The sequence below is a fragment of the Elephas maximus genome, chromosome 13 (assembly GCF_024166365.1).
Source record: "Elephas maximus indicus isolate mEleMax1 chromosome 13, mEleMax1 primary haplotype, whole genome shotgun sequence".
Lineage (NCBI taxonomy): Eukaryota > Metazoa > Chordata > Mammalia > Proboscidea > Elephantidae > Elephas > Elephas maximus.
In genome coordinates, this window is record NC_064831.1 from 32,211,788 (window position 1) to 32,232,594 (window position 20,807).

General features: G+C 43.1%; 1 protein-coding gene across 2 annotated transcripts in view; it reads right to left on the bottom strand.

Moving 5' to 3' along the window:
- FHIP1A (FHF complex subunit HOOK interacting protein 1A) overlaps nt 1–20,807 on the bottom strand; it is a 325,704-nt gene that overhangs the window by 23,475 nt on the left and 281,422 nt on the right. For both annotated transcript variants that reach the window (XM_049905183.1, XM_049905184.1), the window contains exons 9-10: nt 13,533–13,723; nt 5,591–6,736 (exon numbers count right to left, since the gene is read on the bottom strand). In XM_049905183.1, the coding sequence (XP_049761140.1) occupies nt 5,591–6,736; nt 13,533–13,723 (1,337 nt within the window). The remainder of the gene's footprint in view (nt 1–5,590; nt 6,737–13,532; nt 13,724–20,807) is intronic.

Sequence of the window (20,807 nt, forward strand, 5' to 3'; positions counted from 1 at the left end):
GAAAAAGATGCTTGTGAAGGATGAGCTTCTTGGATCAAATAGACACTTGAGACTATGTCAGCATCTCCTATCTGGACGGGAGATGAGAGGGCACGGGGTCAGAAGCGGGTAGAAGGGACACGAAAAGAGAGAGTGGAGGGAAGGAGCGGGCTGTCTCATTAGGGAGAGAGCAATTAGGAGTATATAGCAAGGTGTATATAAATTTTTATATGAGAGACTGACTTGATTTGTAAACTTTCACTTAAAGCACAATAGAAATTAAAAAAAAAAAAAAGTTACTTGTAGGGGACCAAGATGGCAGAACAGTCAGATGCTTTTGGTGGTCCCTCTTATAACAAAGACCCCAAAAAACAAGTGAATCTATTACGTATGACAATCCAAGAGCCCTGAACATCAAAGGTAAAGTTGAGGAATCAGACTGATTGGCAAGGGCAGGGAGAGACGGCTCAGAAGTAGCGAGAGTTGCCAGATATAACCCAGTGGGAACTCGCACCCTGCAGGCCAGGATCGGCTGGCGCCAGCAGTGAGGCAAACAGTGCTGTTCAGGACACGTTTTCCACATTGGGAGAGACTAAGTGACGGACAGTCTATTCATGTCTCCAGAATCAGCGAAAAGCGGCGCTCGATCGGCAAAAGATAAGTACATGTGTCTAACCTACCACACGGATCAAAAACACCCTGTTTGGGAAGAACCTCTCCCTGCTCCCTCCCTCTCTGCCATCGGGTCCATGCCAGCTTCAGTAATTGCCGACTGCCGCTTCCCCTGGGCTGGAAGTAAGGCCCATCACGCGCCCTGAGCCATTGTCCCCACCTGGGAGAGGGAACAATTTAACAAACAGGAAAAAAATAATCTGCCAGCTCCCCTAAGCTGGGAACTCAGGGTAGGTATAGCTCCTTTGCCTAGGAACAGGCATAAGGGGTTCAAGGACTTCGAATGCCTTTCACCCCTGCATAGGCCTGTGTGGGCCCATTTCAACAGCATAGGCCCTCATTAGCACATTACAACAGTGTATATACCTAAAGCCTAACTTCACTGTATCAGTTATGTGGTGGAGTGGCAGGTTCGTGACATTTGACACCGCTCTGCCCATTAAGCAGGGTCCTCACCTACCCATATTAGGGGCCTGAGGACTGATGGTTCCACCCATATCATCTAGCCACCCTCTACAGGAGTCTAAGGATAAGTGGTGCTTCCCAGTCCTTACAGCCAACAGCATTGGGAGCCCATATTCTGGCTGCAAAATGCACCTACTGATGCGCTCTAGGCAACAGGACACTCTTCCCTCCCAGACACTCAGGGGCAGCTGTCAGCCCCCTGCCTTGCTCAGCACATGACCCCTACTGCAGCCAGATACCTGTGCCTACTCCAGTCGCTCTAGGCAACAGGACACTCTTTCCTCCCAGACACTCAGGGGCAGCTGTCAGCCCCCTGCCTTGCTCAGCACATGACCCCTACTGCAGCCAGATACCTGTGCCTACTCCAGTCGCCCCTGTCCGTCTATGACTGTAGGTAAGAGCCTGTACCACACACTTGGTGACCAACTATCTGGATACCTGAGCTGAATCCATACAAGAAAAGTAAATGGACTCCTGGGCTTTTATAACTGGTAACAAATCTAACCACCTCGTGACAGGACGTTAGAGCTTCAAAGGTGCCAATAATCAAACCAGCTCACTCGAGCAGCCTATATGGGCATATCAAAACAAAACAAAACAAAATAAGAAGCTAGGACACTGTAAGCAAACAAAATAAATAAATATGATCACTTATTGATGGCTTGGAGACAACAGTCAATATCAAATCACCTAAAGAAGCAGACCAAAACAAAGAATCAAATCTTCCAGAGAAAGAGAACTTCCCAGAATTACTGGAGGTAGAATACAAAAGGTTAATATACGGAAATCTTCAAGAGATCAGGAAGGAGATCAGGCAAAACGCAGAACAAGCCAAGGAGCACTCAGACAAAGCAACATAGGAACTTAAGAAGATTACAGAAGAGCATAATGACAAATTTAACAGGCTGCAAGATCCCACAGAGAGACTGCAAACAGAAATCCAGAAGATTAACAATAAAATTTCAGAATTAGGCAACTCAATAGAAAGTCAGAGGAGCAGAATTGGGGTAATGGAAGTCAGAATTAGTGAGATCGAAGATAAAGCACTTGACACTAGCTTATTTGAGGAAAAATTGGATAAAAGAATTAAAAAAAAATGAAGAAACCGTAAGAATTATGTGGGACTCTATCAACAGGGACAACCTATGAGTGACTGCAGTACCAGATCGCGGGGGGCGGGGAGGCGTGGAACAGAAAATACAGAGAGAATTGTTAAAGATTTGTTGGCAGAAAACTTCCCTGATATCGTGAAAGATGAGAAGATATCTATCCAAGATGCTCATCGAACCCCACACAAGGTAGATGCCAAAAGAAAGTCACCAAGACATACTATAATCAAACTTGCCAAAACCAAAGATAAAGACGGTATTTTAAGAGTGGCTAGGGACAAATGAAAGTTATCTACAAAAGGGGAGTCAATAAGACTAAGCTCAGACTACTCAGCAGAAACCATGCAGGCAAGTATGGCAATGAGATGACATACATAAAGCCCTGAAGGAAAAAAATTGCCAGCCAAGAATCATGTATCCAGTAAAACTGCCCCTCAAACATGATGGTGAAATTAGGGCATTTCCAGATCAACAGAAGCTTAGAGAATTTATAAAAACCAAACCAAAATTACAAGAAATACTAAAGGGAGTCCTCTGGTCAGAAAATCAATAACATCAGATAACAACGGAAGACTAGTACACAGCACAGAGCAACCGGTGTTCACGCCCCAGCACTGTGAAGCTTTCCCAACCCCACACTGGGCTCCCTCAGGACCGGGCCTACAACAGCTCTTCTTAAGACAGTCCAGCTCCTTGCTGATGTCTCCTCTGAAAGTGTGGGAACTCCTTCATTTTTGTGTCCTTAGTACCTAGTGTAAAACCAAACCAAACCCTATAGGACTTACAGCAACCCTACAGGACAGAGTAGAACTGGGTTTCCAAGGCTGTAATCTTTACAGAAGCAGACTGCCACCTCTTTCTCCCGCAGAGTGGTTGGTGGGTTCAAACCGCCAACCTTTTGGTTAGCAGCTCGGCACTTAACCACTGTGCCACCAGGGCTCCCTTAGTACCTAGTATAAAACAAAAACCACACCTGTTGCCATCCAGTCGATTCTGACTCATACAACCCTACAGGGCAGAGTAGGACTACCCATAGGGTTTCCAAGGAGCAGCTGGTGGATTCAAACTGCAGAAATTTTGGTTAGCAGCCTGAGCTTTTAACCACTATGCCACCAGGGCCCCGACAGCACCTGCCAAATACTAGGTTATTAATAATAGATTGTTGAATACATGAATAAATTTAAAAAAAAAATAGATAAATCAAATACTTTGATTTTGCTGGGAAGCAAATTCATCCAACTGGTAATCAGGATTCCCTAAAGTGAAGGAAGTTAAGCCTACTGCCACAGAACACGGAAAGAAATGCAGAAACTACAAAGGTCATATACAGTGAAAGAGAAAAGATGTTACCTGAAGCTGTGTACACGTTTCAAAGGAGGAAAAGGTAAGATTTTAGGAAAAATTATGTATATGTATCAAAGAATCACATTGTTTTGTCAGTTCTCGGATGTATCACATGCAAAATACTGTTATTTAATAAGCTGCTGTGTTAGCCTTTTTTTTTTTTTTTTGCCCTAAGCTATGCTTTGTTTTCTCAATTTACATATTTCCCAGGGATGAAGCTCCTTTATCAGGAAGCTGGCATTCTAAAGAACAGTCTTCATTAGCCAGGGGTCGCCCCACTGTCCTACTAAAACACTGAGGACAAAGCCTGGCACTTCCTGCTGGGTGAGAGTAAACCAGGCAGGCCTTAGCCAAAATTACTAGGTTATTCCTGGAGTCCCTGGGTGGTGCAAATGGTTAACACACTTGGCTGCTAACTGAAAGGCTGGAGGTTCAAGTCCACCCAGAGGCTCCTGAGAAGAAAGGCCGGGCAAACTATTTCTGAAAAATCACCCACTGAAAATCCTACGGAGTGCAGCTCTCCTCTGACACACAAGTGTTCCCCTTGAGTCGCAATCAGCTCCAGGAGAACTGGTGGTGGTGCCAGGTCACTCCTGCTGTGACTCAGCACTGCCTCCTCTTCCAGGCAGCAGGTCCTTCTCCCCGTCCCTTATCCCTTTTTTCCATCTACAGGGAAGGGCAGGAGTACCTAATCCTCCTTTCTTACGATTGACTGACCGATTGGAATGTTAATTAAAACTGCTTCACACTGAAACGTCATCTCAACTGGTGAACCTCAAGCCCTTTAATTGTGGAATTAAAAGCTTTCTCCCTTTTTAAATAAATTTTCAGACATCAGTAAATAGATGAATAAATATTGGTGCCGGAGGGTGAAAGAGCTCCTTGAAATCACATTAGGCCTGCCTGGCTAGACTGGAAGGTAATCTGAGCTAATCTACTCTGGGTGATCCAAGGCAGTGGGAGCACGGTCCCCTCCCATAAAAAAAAAAAAAAAACCTCCCATACTGCCCATAAAAACAATCAGAATGACCTCCACAGTCGCTCATTCAGTCCTCACAGGAGCACCCAGAGGATCAGAGAGCCCAAACCCCACGGCTAATGAGCACTGGAGCCAGGACTCACCACAGGCCTGACTCCAAGGCCACTGTCTCTCCCTCTGTCTATCACTAGATTCTTCCAGGACCTCTCCCTGTTACCCGAACACCATTCAGGGTCCCACCCCCACCTTCCCTGATCGTAATGAGCCCTCCGCACCAAGATTCACAGGTTCGGATGTTATTGGTTAATACTAATGATGTTTTCTATCATAAATTCCTCCCCCAGCCCACTTATCTGATGTCCTGTCCTGTCCCTTTGCCTCTTACAGGATGTCCACCTCTCACTGGGGGTGTATCACTGGAATGTGCCCATGCTTTAGTAGGGTTATGAGTTTATGTGGGTCCACTCCATTTATTTTTGAATAAAGATTTTGTGATGATCTGAAATGAGCTCTCAGGCAAAGGTACAGCTTCCCCCAGTGGGCTGCGGGTGTAGGCACACAGCTACATTCATTCAATGAGTATTTACTGAGCACCTACTATGTGCTCTGTTCGCCACTCAGGGGCTGGGATAGAACAGAGAATAAACCAACATCTCCGTCCTCATTCTAGTGGGGGAGAAAGACATTAATTTTTAAAAAATACACATTAAAAGTAGGTGCTAGGGAGAAAAATAAATTAGGCTAAAGGAAATGAGACTAGTAAATAATGAGACTGGATTTCTACGGCTTAATCAGTAGTATTAATCACAGACAGACCAAGGGAAGTTACTAAACAGTAAAATTTAGCTTCTAATTTGCTGAACAAACAAGACAATCACTGCAAGAATGACAAAATTAAACCATTTCTCTTTGCTCTTAACAAAAATATTTTTTCCTTAGGTAAGCTGATCACGTTCCTTACATCCACCTACCTCACCTTCCTGGCCCAATAGGTACAAACCCTTTCAAAAGTAGAAATCACAAAGCAGTTTAGGACGGTCACCTGTGAACGGGGTGCTCTGAGTCCTCACTTGGTGACTGGCAAAGGCAGTCTCATCTCTTGCCCCAAACGGGGAAGGAACGGTCTCAACAGCAGGAGTTTCTGCCATGAAAGAGTCAAAGTCCTCCTCGTCCTCATCCAATGGCTTCTTCCCCAGCTCCTCTTCCTCTTCCTTTTCTTTTTTGCTCTCTTCTTCCTTCCTCTCTTCCTCCTTTTTGAGAAGCAAAGGTTCAGGGGTGGGGAAATTCTGTTCTCTCAAGCCCTCTGCACCAGAATCCAGTTCTTTAATCATCTGGTCACACTGAGCAATGAAATCTTCACTCTCTGGGTTAGCAACAGTCAGACTTGAACTGTGCTCTGTCTCAGAGACAGGGGGCGTTAACTCCGAGTTTGACTCTGGGGCCACTACTTCAGGCTCATTCTCTTGTGTTGTTTCCATGGACACAGTTTGAAACAAGTCCATGTTATCACTATTATGTTCCTCCCCTGAACTCGTTTCTGGCTGGGGGCTGGGAAGGGGGCCGTTGTTCATGCGCGCACTCTGATCCTCAGTCTGGGCTTCCGCTGGTGCCCCTCCAGTCTCCTCCTGTGAATTTCTGGTGTCATCACAGTCCTTCTCAGCACACAACCTGTACACCATAACATCATCCTGGAAGTCTGACTCTTCGATGTAGGACCCTTTGAAGAGCAGGATGGCATTCTTCTTCATCTCTTGGATGTGTTTGGGGGGATCGATGGGTGCCGGGGGGCCTGAATTCTCCATAGCCTCATAAGGCCCAGGGGAGGTCACTTCAGCCCCCGAGGAGATCCCGGTGTCGTAGCTGTCATCCCACTCCAGCTCTGTCTGGCTTTTCTCCTTTCTGGAAGCCAACTGAGACCCCATCTTACTGGAGAATGGATGCTGGAGCCTCAACACAGGGCAGGCTGAGTTCCTACTGCCTTCCTCGGATAGGCTCTGCAGAATAGTCTCGTGGTCGGGGGACTCTCCGTCGTAGAGGGCGGACCAGACGCGGCAGTCCCTCATGCAGCGGAGGATGTTGGTGTGGGCCTCCCAGAGGTACTGCAGGTAGCTGATGTCCAGGGCTTTCCCATACTCCACAATGCAGGCCGACGGAGAGAACACCTCGGGGAGCGGCTGACTCACGGGCCCTGCAGGAGAAAGCAGGAATGAGTCAGAGTGAGCTCCTTCCTGACACTTAAAGCAAGGTATGGGTACAAATGGAATGGATGGGATGTGGCTCACTCAGCTTCTAAGACTTGGTTTCACCAGCTAGATTGCTTCCAACAATGTCTGATTAAATGATTTCTGAAATAAAAATGGTTAGATTTTAAAAAGCAAAGACAGAAACAGAAACTCTAATGGAAGATAGGAGTCCCCGAGTGGTACAAATGGTTACTGTGCTCAATTGCTAACTGAAAAGTTGACAGTTAAAGTCCACCCAGAGGTGCCTTGGAAGAAAGACCTAGCAATCTACTTCTGAAAAACCAGCCACTGGAAATCCTAGGGAGCCCAGTTCTACTCTGACACACACAGGGTCGCCAGAAGTTGGCAATGGCAACTAGTGATAATGAAAGACAAAGAAAAACAATATGGCCGTCAGATACCGGCTGTAGCCAACACAGTCAGTAGAGAAATAAGAGCTAATAATGACAACCTCTCAGGCTGTTAAGAGCATTAAATCAGGTACTATACCTAACACAGTACCTGCCACGGCATAGGTAATGATTTAAAAGTGCTTTAATTTGACTCTAAGGTAGAAGGCCCGTAATCTATGAATTTGGGATGCTCTGTTGGGAGCCGAGTTTTCTCTAGAAAAACCCTGGGTTTTTCATAAAGGCAATGAACTCATTCTGCCTACCTGGGGACTACTGGGATGCTGATAAGTATAAAACAGTCTCTTACAGTAAAGTCATATTCAGTACCAAAACAGTCCTTCCAACCTAAAAATGTTTCCTGTGTTACCAGTTACCTCTGACAACCTCATCACGGAAATAACTATGAAAACACCTGCATTTAAGTTTATATTTTCCCTAAAAGAAAGAAGTCAGACAAGGAATATACATACTCTGTTGGTGGTGTTATTAGCTGCCATTGAGTTGACCCAGACTCATGGTGACCCAGTGTGTGTCAGAGCAAAACTGTCCTCCACAGGGTTTTCAAGGCTGTGACCTTTCAGAAGCAGATCACAAACCCACCACCATCAGGTGGATTCCAGCACACAGTTACCCTGTAGGACAGAGTAGACCTGTCCCATAGGGTTTCCATGGCTGCGATCTTTACTGGAGCAGATCGCCAGGTCTTTCCCTCCCACTGCCGATGGGTTCAAACTGCTAACCTTCACTGGTTAGCAGTCAAACACTTAAACACTGCACCACCAGGCCTCTTTCTTAAACACCATCTCTTAAATACCTACTATGTGGCAGGTGCTTTGTCAATGCTATCTAATTTAACTCTAATAGCAATGGTACATGGTAGATATTTAATTTCCTCACTTACAGATATAGAAATAGACACTCTGGGACAAAAGACCACCCACTCAGTGACAGAACTACCACTCAGACACAGACTGTCTCACATCAACCCCTGGTCTTATTTCCAGTGCCTCATCTTTGCATGCCTCTAAATCTCGACCAGACGGGCTCAGATTTAAGCCTTTAAGAGTATACACATTTTTAGGTCGTTAGAGTGCATACAACTCATTTTCACAGCTCTACTGCTAAAAGGTTATCTTTTATCAGCTTTTTAAGACATCATATGATATCAAGACTCATACCAAATAATACCAGAAGACATAAAAAAAAAAAACAAAAAAACACTACATGCCAGGGAGTCTTCTAAGAGCTCACATGTCTTAACTCACTTATCCTTCGAACAGCACTTTGAGGTAGGTACTATTTTACAGACGTGGGAACAGGTTTAAAAAGGTTAAGTAATTTGCTCAAGAAAGTGGCAGAGCCGTGATTCAGAATCCTAGTTGTCTCTTAACCACTGCGCAAAAATTACATTATCTATCTACCCATCCATTCATCAGGGGTATTCGTCCTCTGTAAGCAGCCCCAAGAGCCCTGGTGGCACAATGGTTAAGCATTCAGCTGCTAACTGAAGGGTTGGTGGTGCGTATCTACCAGCTGCTCTGTGGGAGAAAGATGTGGCAGTCTGTTTCCGGAAAGATTTATGGCCTTGGAAACCCTACGGGACAGTTCTACCTTGTCCTATAGGTCCACTATGATTCAGAATCCACTCAACAGCAATGGGTTTGGTTTAAGGCAACCCCAGAGGCAGCAGAAAAGAAAGAACATATAATTTGGAATCAAAGAACTTTCTAGCTAGATAACCTTGAACAAGTTCATTTTGCTCTCTGAGTTTGCTTGTTTGTAAAATGGCCACTACCTTCTTCAACAGATTAAATGTGGTAACATAGGGAAGCACTTGGCAAGTTGCAGACACACAAGAATCCTAGACTTCACTTGAATTCTGAATCCTGAGGCAAGCTCAAAACCACACAATCATTCTTGAAACAAATTTTTTAATAGTAAACAAAAAAGACATTAATTTTCAAATATTTTTTTAGAAAGTAACTATTGGATGGGAAAATATAAGCTATCGACACTAGCTTACCTAACAGGAAAATACAACAGTTTGTTATACTGCCACATAAAATCATTAATTTCCATGTATACATTGTATCTTTATACAAAGACCAAGAATCAATAAGAAAACCTTAATTTCTAAGAAAATTTTTGTACTAAATATGCTGATAATTTTCTCAGTCAAGTAGCCAGCTCTTAAATATATTTTATGTAAGAGGACTATAGTACTCTGGATGGACTGAAAGACATTGGAGGATATTTGAATAGAGATTGGAAACACCTGAGTCCACACACCAGGACTGACCACTTCCTAGTGGTCACAGGAAAGAAATATCTTCCTGAACTGATCGGCCATTTTACCACCAAAACCAAAAACCCAAACCTATTGCTGTCAAGTCAATTTTGACTCATAGCGACCCTATAGGACAGAGTAGAACTGCCCTGTAGAGTTTCCAAGGAGCACCTGGTAGATTCGAACTGCCAACCTTTTGGTTAGCAGCTGTAGGCTCTTAAGCTGTATGCCACCAGGGTTTCCTTTTACCACCAAAGATACACCAAAAGCTATGGTTCGCTGCCAGAGAGCCAAGGTTGATGTTGTCATTGCTGACAGGTGCCCTCCAATAGATTTCGACTCATAGCAACCACACACACAACAGAACGAAACACTGCCTGATCCTGCGCCATCTTCACAATCGTTGTTAGGCTTCAGCCCATTTTTGCAGTCACTGTATCAACTCGTTTCACTGAAGGTCTTCCTCTTTTTCGCTGACCCTCTACCAAGCATGATATCCTCCTCCAGGGACTTTTCCCTTCTGGTAACATCTCCAAAGAATGTGAGACACAGTCTTGCCATCCTCGCTTCCAAGAAACATTCTAGTTGTGTTTCTTCCAAGACAGATATGTTTGTTCTTTTGACAGTCCATGGTATATTCAATATTCTTCACCAAAACCATAATTCAAAGGCATCAATTCCTCTTTGGTCTTCCTTATTTACTGTCCAGCTTTCTCATGCATATGAGGCAATTGAAAACACCATGGCTTGGGTCAGACACACTTTAATATTCAAGGTGACAGCTTTGCTTTTTAACACTTTAAAGAGGTTTTTTGCAGTAGATTTGCCCAATGCAAAGCATTGTTTGATTTCTTGACTGCTGCTTCCATGGGTGTTGATTGTGGATCCAAGCAAAATTAAATCCTTGACAACTTCAATTTTTTCTCCGTTTATTATGATGCTGCTTACTGATCCAGTTGTGAGGATTTTTGTTTTCTTTAAGTTGAGGTGTAATCCATACTGAAGCCTGTGGTCTTTGACCTTCATCAGTTAAGTACTTCAAGTCCTCTTCACTTTCAGCAAGCGAGGTTGTATCATCTGCATGTTGCAAGTTGTTAATGAGTTTTCCCCCAATCCTGACGCCCCTTCTTTTTAATACAGTCCAGGTTCTTGGATTATTTGCTCAGCATACAGATTGAATAAGTATAATGAAAGGATACAACTCTGACGCACACCTTTCCTGACCTTAAACCACAAAGTATCCCCCTGTTCTGTTCCAACAACTGCCTCTTGATCTATGTACAGGTTCTTCATGAGCACAATTAAGTGTTCTGAAATTCCCATTCTTCACAATGTTATCCATAATTCGTTATGATCCACACAGTTGAATGCCTTTGCATAGTCAATAAAACACAGGTAAACATCCTTCTGGTATTCTCTGCTTTCAGCCAGGATCCATCTGACATCAGCAATGATATCCCTGGTTTCACATCCTCTTCTGAACTCAGCTTGAATTTCTGGCAGTTCCCTGTTGATATACTGCTGCAGCCGTTTTTGAATGATCTTCAGCAAAATTTTGCTTGTGTGTGCCATTGAAGATATTGTTCGATAATTTCCGCATTTGGTTGGATCACCTTTCTCGGGAATAGGCATAAATACGGATCTCTTCCTGTCAGCTGGCCAGGTAGCTGTCTTCCAAATTTCTTGGCATAGACAAGTGAGCACTTCTAGTGCTGCATCTGTTTGTTGAAACATCTCAACTGGTATTGCGTCAATTCCTGGAGCCTTGTTTTTCACCAATACCGTCAGTGCAGCTTGGACTTCTTTCAGTACCATCGGTTCCTGATCCTATGCTACCTCCTGAAATGGTTGAGCATCAACCAATTCTTTTTGGTATAGTGACTGTGTATTCTTTCCATCTTCTTTTGATGCTTCCTGTTTAATATTTTTCCCTTAGAATTCCTCGATTGCAACTGGAGGCTTAAATTTTTTCTTCAATTCTTTCAGCTTGAGAAATGCAAAGCATGTTCTTCCCTTTTGGTTTTCTGACTCCAGGTCTTTGTACCTGTCATTATAATATTTTTACTTTGTCTTCTCAAGCTGTCCTTTGAAATCTTCTATTCAACTCTTTTACTTCATCATTTCTTCTGTTTGCTTTAGCTATTTGACATTCAAGAGGAAATTCCAGAGTCTTTTCTGACATCCATTTTGGTCTTTTCTTTCTTTCCTGTCTTTCTAATGACCTCTTGTTTTCTTCATGTACGATGGCCTTGATGTCAACCCACAGCTCGTCTGGTCTTCAGTTATTACTGCTCAACGCATCAAATCTATTCTTGAGATCGTCTCTAAATTAAAGTAGGATATACTCAGGGTCATACTTTGGCTCTCGTGGATTTGTTTTATTTTCTTCAACTTCAACTTGCACGTGATCATTTGATGGGCTGTTCCGTAGTCAGCCCCTGGCCTTGTTCTGACTGATGATATTGAACTTTTCCCTTGTCTCCTTCCACAGATGTAGTCAATTTGATTCCTGTGTATTCCATCTGGTGAGGGCCACATGTATAGTCGTCATTTGTGTTGCTGAAAAAAGGTATTTGCAATGAAGTTGTTGGTCTTGCAAAATTCTATCATGCAATCTCTGACATCGTTTCTATCACCAAGGCCATATTTTCCAGCAATTGAGCCTTCTTGTTTCAGACTTCCACATTCCAATCTCCAGTAATTACCAATGCATCCTGATTGCATGTTTTATCAATTTCAGATTGCAGGAGTTGGTAAAAATCTTTAATTTCTTCTTCTTTGGCCTTAGTGGTTGGTGTGTAAATTTGAATAACAGTTGTAATTAACTGGTATTCCCTGTAGGCATATGGATATTATCCTATCACTGACAGTGTTGTACTTCAGGATTGATCTTGAAATGTTCCTTCTGAGAATGAATGCAATGCCATTCTTCTTCAAATTGTCATTCCCGACATAGTAGACCATATGTTTGTCCGATTCAAAGTGGCCAATACCAGTTCATTTCAGCTCACCGATGCCTAGGTATCGATGTTTATGCGTTTCATTTCATTTCTGACAATTTCCAATTTTCCTAGATTCACACTTTGTACATTCCACGTTCTGATTATTAATGGACGTTTGCAGCTGTTTCTTCTCATTTTGCGTCATGCCACATCAGCAAATGAAGGTCCCAAAAGCTTGACTCTATCCACGTCATTAAGGTCGACTCTACTATGAGGAGGCAGCTCTTCCCCAGTCATCTGTTGAGTGCCTTCCAACCTGGGGGGCTCATCTTCCAGCACTATATCAGACAAAGTTCTGCTGCTATTCATAAGGTTTTCACTGCCTAATCCTTTTCAGAAGTAGACTGCCAGGTCCTTCTTCCTAGTCTGTCTTAGTCTGAAGCTCAACTTAAACCTGTCCGCCATGGGTGACCCTGCTGGTGTTTGAATTCTGGTGGCAAAGCTTCCAGCATCACGGCAACATGCAAGCCCCTACAGTACGACAAACTGACAGATGTGTATAGGAAGGAAGATAAAGGTGGCCATTTAAATTTTACTTCTATGAGGTAAATTATAGCTGGCAGATAGCACACAAGTTCTAGAACTCCTATAGAGTATTTAAGAAAGTTCCCTCATTAGGTCAACTGAATGAATCGGGTACTGTTGCCATTTCACAAACTTCAAGTTTTATAATGATATATTATTGACAGCCCAGCCATTCACAAATAGGTCATTTTGGAAATTAAAATAAGGAAGGGCTAATTTTATCTTAGCTATAGCCATTTCGTGCCACTCCTCTCATTTTGTTTTAGAAGAAATGCTAGCACATGTTTTCATTTGGGATTCTGAGGATGCTTCTAGAAAGACAACTTAAAAGAAAGATCTGGGAGCACTGGCTATGTGCTTCAATGAACTTGATTGCAAAGTGTCCTTAGCTCTTGATGAAGCAGAAAATGACCCCCAATTAGTCATTCACGAAAGAGATGGGGCTCACTAAATTGTCCCTAGCAAAGAGACAAATAGCCCAAAGAGAAAAATTAGGTATCCTTTTGTTTAAAGATGGTTGCTAGCAAGTTCCTACCTGAGCTATCATGTGTACACTTTGACCAGAGAATATAATCCCTCTCTTGGTTCCCCAGTGTCAGAGTGATCCCGCTGGAGCAGCAGACCGGGGTCAGGGCGAGCAGCTTGGCTGCAGAAACGGAGTAACAATCTCTCTCCTTCACAGCCCACCTCTGACTCAGCATCATGTGGTTGCAGGGGATCAGATACCTGGAACAACAAAAAGAGCTTGCATCAGTCTCTGCAACGTCCTCTTCCTGTCTGCCCCTCCTAAAGAGCAATCAGAGCTGGCCGCCCCTTCCCCACTCATCCATCCCACCCAGACAGCAGGTTCCGTTCCCTGACTTAAAACTTGTCAGGGGCCTCTTTCTTCTGACAGAACAACCCCTTAGCAGAGCATTTAAGGGCCTTCACAATTTAACCTTCACGAATACACTCATCTCTTAAACTGCCTGCTATTGCTCTTTGCCTCCGTGCCTTTGCACCCACTGTAACCTTCCTCTGCAATGTCTGACACATGCCTTGTCATCCTGAAAAGTCCAGCTTCAGTGCTGCCTTCTCTAAGATTTCCTGCCCCCCCATCCCAAGACAGAGCTAATCTCTCCCTCTACCACTATGCTCACGGCCTTCTATTAAAGCACTGTTACCTTGTGTCACAATTATGTCAGCGTCTGCCTCCTCAACAGAATGTGCTACCAGGGCAAGGAGCCTCCTTCAGCAGTCTGTTTTATAACCGCAGAAACTCTGGCTCAGAGTGGGCACTGAATGACCATGGTTGGCATGAAAAGGCCACTTCTCATATTCTCATGCGTCATCATGAGAAAACATGGTGACTAAGGACTGACCAATAAGTACTGGGCCCCACTTCACACAAAACGCTTTTAGCTGATGATCAAAAGCATCTCAGTATCATTCCGAACCCGGAGCCATGAAAATCTGGGCAATCATTTCTGATGCACCTGGAGCACATCAGTAGGCTTCACGGACAGAATAAAGTGTGTTTACATGACTATTTCTTAACAGGGAGAAGGACCATACTGTTTACTTAAACCACAATGCAGCAAATGGAGTGAAGGTCGCATAGCCAGGAGAGCATGTGTGCCCTGACATGAACTACAACCTTCAGTGAACAGGAACATGTTTGATTCTGTGTTCAGCTTTGGAGACAGAGGCACGTCAGAGGAAAAGAAGCTATGTAGGACCATAGTTCCATGGGACAACTCAGTCAATGGTATAGTTCACAAAACTCATGTTTTGCATCCTCATGTAGTGAGTAGCATCTGAGGCCTTAAAAGCTTGTGAACAACTATGTAAGACACAACTACAGGTCTTTCCTCTCCAGGAGTAAAACAATAAGAAGGTAACCAAAACTCAGAGAAGAAACAATCTACACAAGCCACGACCTCATCTACCCTGAGACCAGAAGAACTATAGACAGTTCTTGGCTACCACCACTGACCATTCTGAGTGGGGTCACAATAGATGGTCCTGGATAAAATGGGAGAAAAATATGGAGCAGAACTCAATTTCTTTAAAAAAAAAAAAAAAAAAGCCAGACAAACTAGGACAGTAGAGAACAGACTCCCTGAGACTATCGCCCTGAGACACTTTTTAAACCTAGAACCAAGCCTGTTCCCTGAGATAACCTTTTAGCAAAATAGCAGAGTGGCACACAAATGAAAAGATATTACCCGTAAGACTGGTGCTTTACTTAAAAACCATGAGTATGGGACCAAAAGGTCAACAATTACTCAAAAGGAAAGATGAGAAGATAAAGGGGCAGGGAAACTAGAGTACTGGAAATGAAACAAACAGAACACAATTAAAGAGAATGTTGACACATTGTGGTAAATGTAACTAACGTCACTGAATAATTTATGTGAAAATTGTCAATTGGGAATCTAACTTGCTGTGTAAACTTTCACCAGAAACTCAATAAAATATCATTAAAAGAAAGAGAAAACAAGCTATGACTAAGGATTCAGGTAAAAAGATACAGAGCACTTTCAGAGTACGTCTTGAGGCCTGTAAACCTTCAGCTGTCTCCCACACCTCCCATTGATCCAAATGAGGAAAACCTATGTTTTCATTAATGACTGATCCACTGCAATAGCCTGAGTCAAGGGGAAAAAGATTGAATTCTCTTCCTGTTACTTTACATTCACGGTTTTTATTTTAAAAACGCTTCCCAGGTGCTATGGATTGAATTGTGTCCCCCCAAAATACGTGTCTCAACTTGGCTAGTCCCTGATTCCCAGTATCATGTGACTGCCTACCATTTTATCATCGGATGTGATTTTCCTATGTGTTGTAAATCCTACCTCTGTGACGCTAATGAGGTGGGATTAGTGGCAGTTATGTTAATGAGGCGGGACTCTACTACAAGATTCCATTGTGTCTTAAGCCAATCTCTTTTGAGATATAAAAGAAGTGAGTAGAGAGACACATACCACAAGAAAGCAGTGCCGGGAAGCAGAGCCAGTCCTTTGGATTTGGGATTCCTGCAAGAAGAAGCTCTTAGACCAGGAGAAGATTGATGACAAGGACCTTTTTCCAGAGCTGACAGAGACAGAAAGCCTCCCCCTGGAGCTGGCACCCTGAATTCGAGCTCGTAGCCTACTAGACTGTGAAAGAATAAAGTTCTGTTTGTTAAAGCCATCCACTTGTGGCATTTCTGTTATAGCAGCACTAGGTAACTAAGACACCAGGTGTGAAATGATAAACTTGTCGCTTAACCTTTAGTTCTCAAAAAAATCAAATCATTGCTCACCCAGAAAAAACCTGCTCCAATACTCTGAATATCTAGTATAGCTAGGTTTTCGTTTGTTTGTTTCCAGTTGTTGTCAAAGCCGATTCCAACTCAGGGCGGCCCTATATGTGTAGAGTAGAGCTGTGTTCTGTAGAGTTTGCAAGGCTGTGACCTTTCAGAAGCAGATTGCTAGGCCTTTCTTCCAAGGTGCCTCTGTGTGGGTTCAAACTGCCAACCTATTGGTTAGTAGGTGAGTGCTTAACAGCTTGCTCTACCCAGGGACATAAAGGGGTCTTATTCCCCTCTCCCCATACCCTAGGCATATACACACACCTTAAGCCTAAACTGTTACCACTAAGATCCAGACATACCCTTGCATGTCTGATGTGATGGGATTTTCCTAAGTTGAGTTTCACGAAAGTCAAAGGTTACAAGAAGAAAAAGGAAAGATGGAGGGCAGTAAGGAAATGGGAGCAGATCTGCTCCAACTCTTGGGCGAGCTTCAGGGGCTTGTGTTTGAGCCCTCTTGAAGGAGAAACGGATGTGTGGGCAGCAAGTAAAGGAGATGTTTTCCATGGGGATCCCTGCGAGAGAGACATGTTCTGATGCATGCTATAACATGGATGAACCTCAAAAACATCATGCTGAGTGAAATAAGCCAGTCACAAAGAACAAATACTGTATGATCCCACTGCTTATATGAAATACCTAGGATAGGCAAGAGTTTAGAGGGTGAGATGACTCATGGTTACCAGGGGTGGGAGCGAGGGGGAAAGGAAGACTAATGCTTAGGAGACACTGAGCTTCTGTTAAGGGTGATGGAAAAATTGGGGCACAGATAAGGGTGGTGGCTGAGCACCTTGTTGAACAAAATGAGTGCTACTGAACTGCACATATGAAGGCTGTGCAATGCCAAATGTTTCATTATGCGTATATTTAGGGTACTTTTAAAAAATCAGGAAAAACAGACACAACAAGATGATGCTGGGGAGAGAAGTGCTGGCCCACAGGCACCTCAGCACCTGCGTTCTCAGGAGGGGCCGCGCTGCACAGCGGGGACAGAAGCAGGCGGTGCCAGCAAAGGGGCCAGAGCAGAGAGGAGACCGTGGTAGGTGCTGCCGTGGTGAGGTAACGGGAGACAGAGGTGTTCATGAATACGTATAAGGCTCCTCATGTGGCCCAGAAAAGTGGGGACCCCCGGAAATGACAGTTAACACTCTGTAGGGGCCAAGGTCTTTCATGAGGCAGCTGGGTTGAGAGCCAGAGAGACCTGTCTGGTGGTTGCTGATGTGAACTCTTCTGTACTTAGGCTGGGGAGGCCTAGGGAAATCCAGATTATACAGGATTTATTGTAGCCTTATTTTCATCATTCATTATTTAAGAAATAAACTGCTTCAATGCTTTTACATACCACAGGAATTCCATGACTGCTTACAGCTCACACCAAGTATATTTCATTATTTAAGTTGATACACATAGATTTCTACTCTTTAAGGTATATATATATATATATATATATATATATATATATAAACACTGGATCAAACCTAATACAGCTATTTATCAAATATCACCAGTGGGTAGCTTGAATTTATATTAAAGAGTTATTGGAATTAGCAACTTTGCAAATATGAGCTTTCAGTAGAAACTAAGAATTTTCTTCTGAGTAAATCAAGTGAAGAGACAACTCTATGGGTTGAAGGAGAGGTGCTATGAAACTGGATGGGGGAGTCGGTTCAAATGAACAACCCTATAGTATTCAGAATAGTGGTTCTGTCGTGCCTTTCAGATGAAGGGTCATCCCAGAGGGAAGAGCGGGAAAAACCTCACACTGGCCCTCTGTCTTTCCACCACTTACAGGCAAAGACTGGGAACAGAATGAAGGCCGGAAGCCCCCTACTCACCAACTGTCAAAACACAGTGTTTGTCAGCAGCAGAAAAATCACTTAGGAATTTAATAGAGGCATTTGTCATCAAACTGTATTTTCACTTATACTACATTTATTTTGTTTGGAGATTTTATTTAAATTCAGAGAGCAGTAAAAATAATTACACACTAATAAGTGCCTGATTTTAGAGGTCCAGATTACTTAAAACCATCCTCTTACATAGATTTTCCTCCTCTTTTTTCACTATTTCTCAAACCCTCTGCAACCCTGGGTCTATTTTCCTAGATATCATTCATTAAAACAAAACATCATCACTTCTGAAACAATTCAATGACAGCCCACTGCTAACAAAGCACACATATTGCCTACTGCTACACTGACAGTAAAAACCAACAAAATAAAGCAGTGAAGTACACTCAGAGCACTTCACGTTTATAAGATAATAACCCTTACCATGGGCCAATGGGCAAAAATCCATAAAGCAACGTTGGTGAATTTCAAAAAAAGAACATTTGTTTTTCAAAAAAGTTCTGGCCATATTTCTCTCGTCTGTCTTCCCCTAGACTGCTGGCTTTTTCTTTGCTCTAATACCCAACTCCCATGCAAGATGGAAATGTTTCTGAGGTACACACACAGCTTTTCTTCAAGCAAAGCAGCCTCTATCTGACCACAGCAGGCAATGAGGGTTTCATAAACCTGACAATGGACCAGCACTTCTGAAAAAAACAATCTAACCAGGATATTCAGAAATGTCATTCAGGGTAGTAAGCAATTAAGTTTTGCCTAAACTGGGAAGTGCCAGGAGGATGGAGGTGATTTGTCACTTCAGTGCTTGTCAGCATTTTCCACTTGCCTTTGGCCTGTCGTATGTCACATCCATGGAGGTAGACAATTTCTCCTTGGTTTTCTGCATACTAAAATAGCCTCTCTTTTGAGGTACCTTATTTCAACTTACACTCCTGATATTTGGCCAAATGAAAGAATCATAAAAAAACAAAAAACCCATCATACCAGTTACAAATGGATTATCACTTTGACATGTCAATATTTAAGAGCATTTGGGTTGCAACAAAAATTGACATGTAGTTATTATTTATCTATCACATAACAAATGACTTCATTAAAAGAATTTACATAAACTTCACTGCTCTGTTGCCTTTCAGATCTACAAGTTTATGGTGTGCATTCGAATGACTGCAGTAGCAACAACAAGGATGGATTATAAATCTAGTTCATTTTCTTATGTCCCTTAAAAAAAAACAAACTTTAAATGACTAGAAGAATAAAGATTTTCCATTGCCCTTGCTTTTGGTACAGATTCTAAATCAGGAAAGATGTTGTTTTTATTACTTGAAGATATGTTTTCTAGAAAATTCCCCTCCCTTAAATTTGTGTAATGCTTTGCAGCATTTCAAGACATTTTCACAGACAGCCAGCACAGCTGATCCTCCCAATAACCTTGTTCTTGTTGTTGGGTGCTGTCAAGCCAATTCTGACTTCTAGCTACCCCATGTGACAGAGCAGAACTGCCCTATAGGGTTTTCTTGGTTGTAAGCTTTATGGAAGCATATCACAAGGTCTTTCTCCCTCGAGCTGCTGGGTGGGTTTGAACCAACGAGTGAGTCTGAACCACCAACCTTTTGGTTAGCAAAACCAGAATAAAACAAAACAGTTGCCACCGAGTCGATTCCAACTCATGACAACCCCATGTGTGTCTGAGTAGAACTGCGTTCCACAGGGTTTTTGATGGCTGGTTTTTTGGAAGTAGATCATCAGGCGTTTCTTCTGAGGTGCCTCTGGGTGAGTGCGGGCAGCTGGCACTTGACCATAAACCAGAATAGGTCGAATCAGATCAGCAGTTCAGGGGAAGAAGACCAGGAACCAGAGGTGTCTTGAGTGTCTATTGTGTGCCTGATTTTTCGTATATCTTCTCATTCACTCTTTTCATCAACTCCCCCAGGCAGTGCAGCAGAGTTAGAAATATAGGAGGTATTCAATAAATAGCAACTATTATTATTATTTTTTGGAGCCCTGGTAGCACAGTGGTTAAGAGCTTGGTTGCTAACCAAAAGGTTGGCAGTTCAATTCCACCAGCTGCTCCTTGGGAACTCTGTGGGGCAGTTCTACTCTGTCCTACAGCGTCTCAATGAGTCAGAATCAACTTGACAATAACGGGTTTTTTTTATTATTTTTTTTATTCTTATTAAAGAAACAAAGAAGAAACTTGGGGTCAGAGAGCCTAGAACAGGTGGTTAAGTCTATCTTCTAACCTCAGGTCAGGCATTTTTTCTATTATTCCATTTGGCATTTGTGATAACATGGCCTTTGGGAACTTTCCTGGGAAACTGCTAGTCCTTATCCATGCTAGAAGTGCCTAGTCCAGACACGGGCATGCAAATACTTCAGCCATGAACTGATTTCTTTACCTTCATTCAGTACAGGTCTGGGTCTCAAAAGAAGCCCCCTCTAGAACAGTTTTTAACACACGGGTACCACTTTATGGGCAGGCAAAAGGTGATCGGAGTTCACCTTGTAAAGGTCACTGAACAGCCAGCAAGCAAAAGCTTTCCCCATCAGGGCTAAATCAGACTTCATGACTCAGAGTTAAAAAGTTTTGCACCTTCTGACCCAGACCAGGCTTCCCAGTACATGGAAA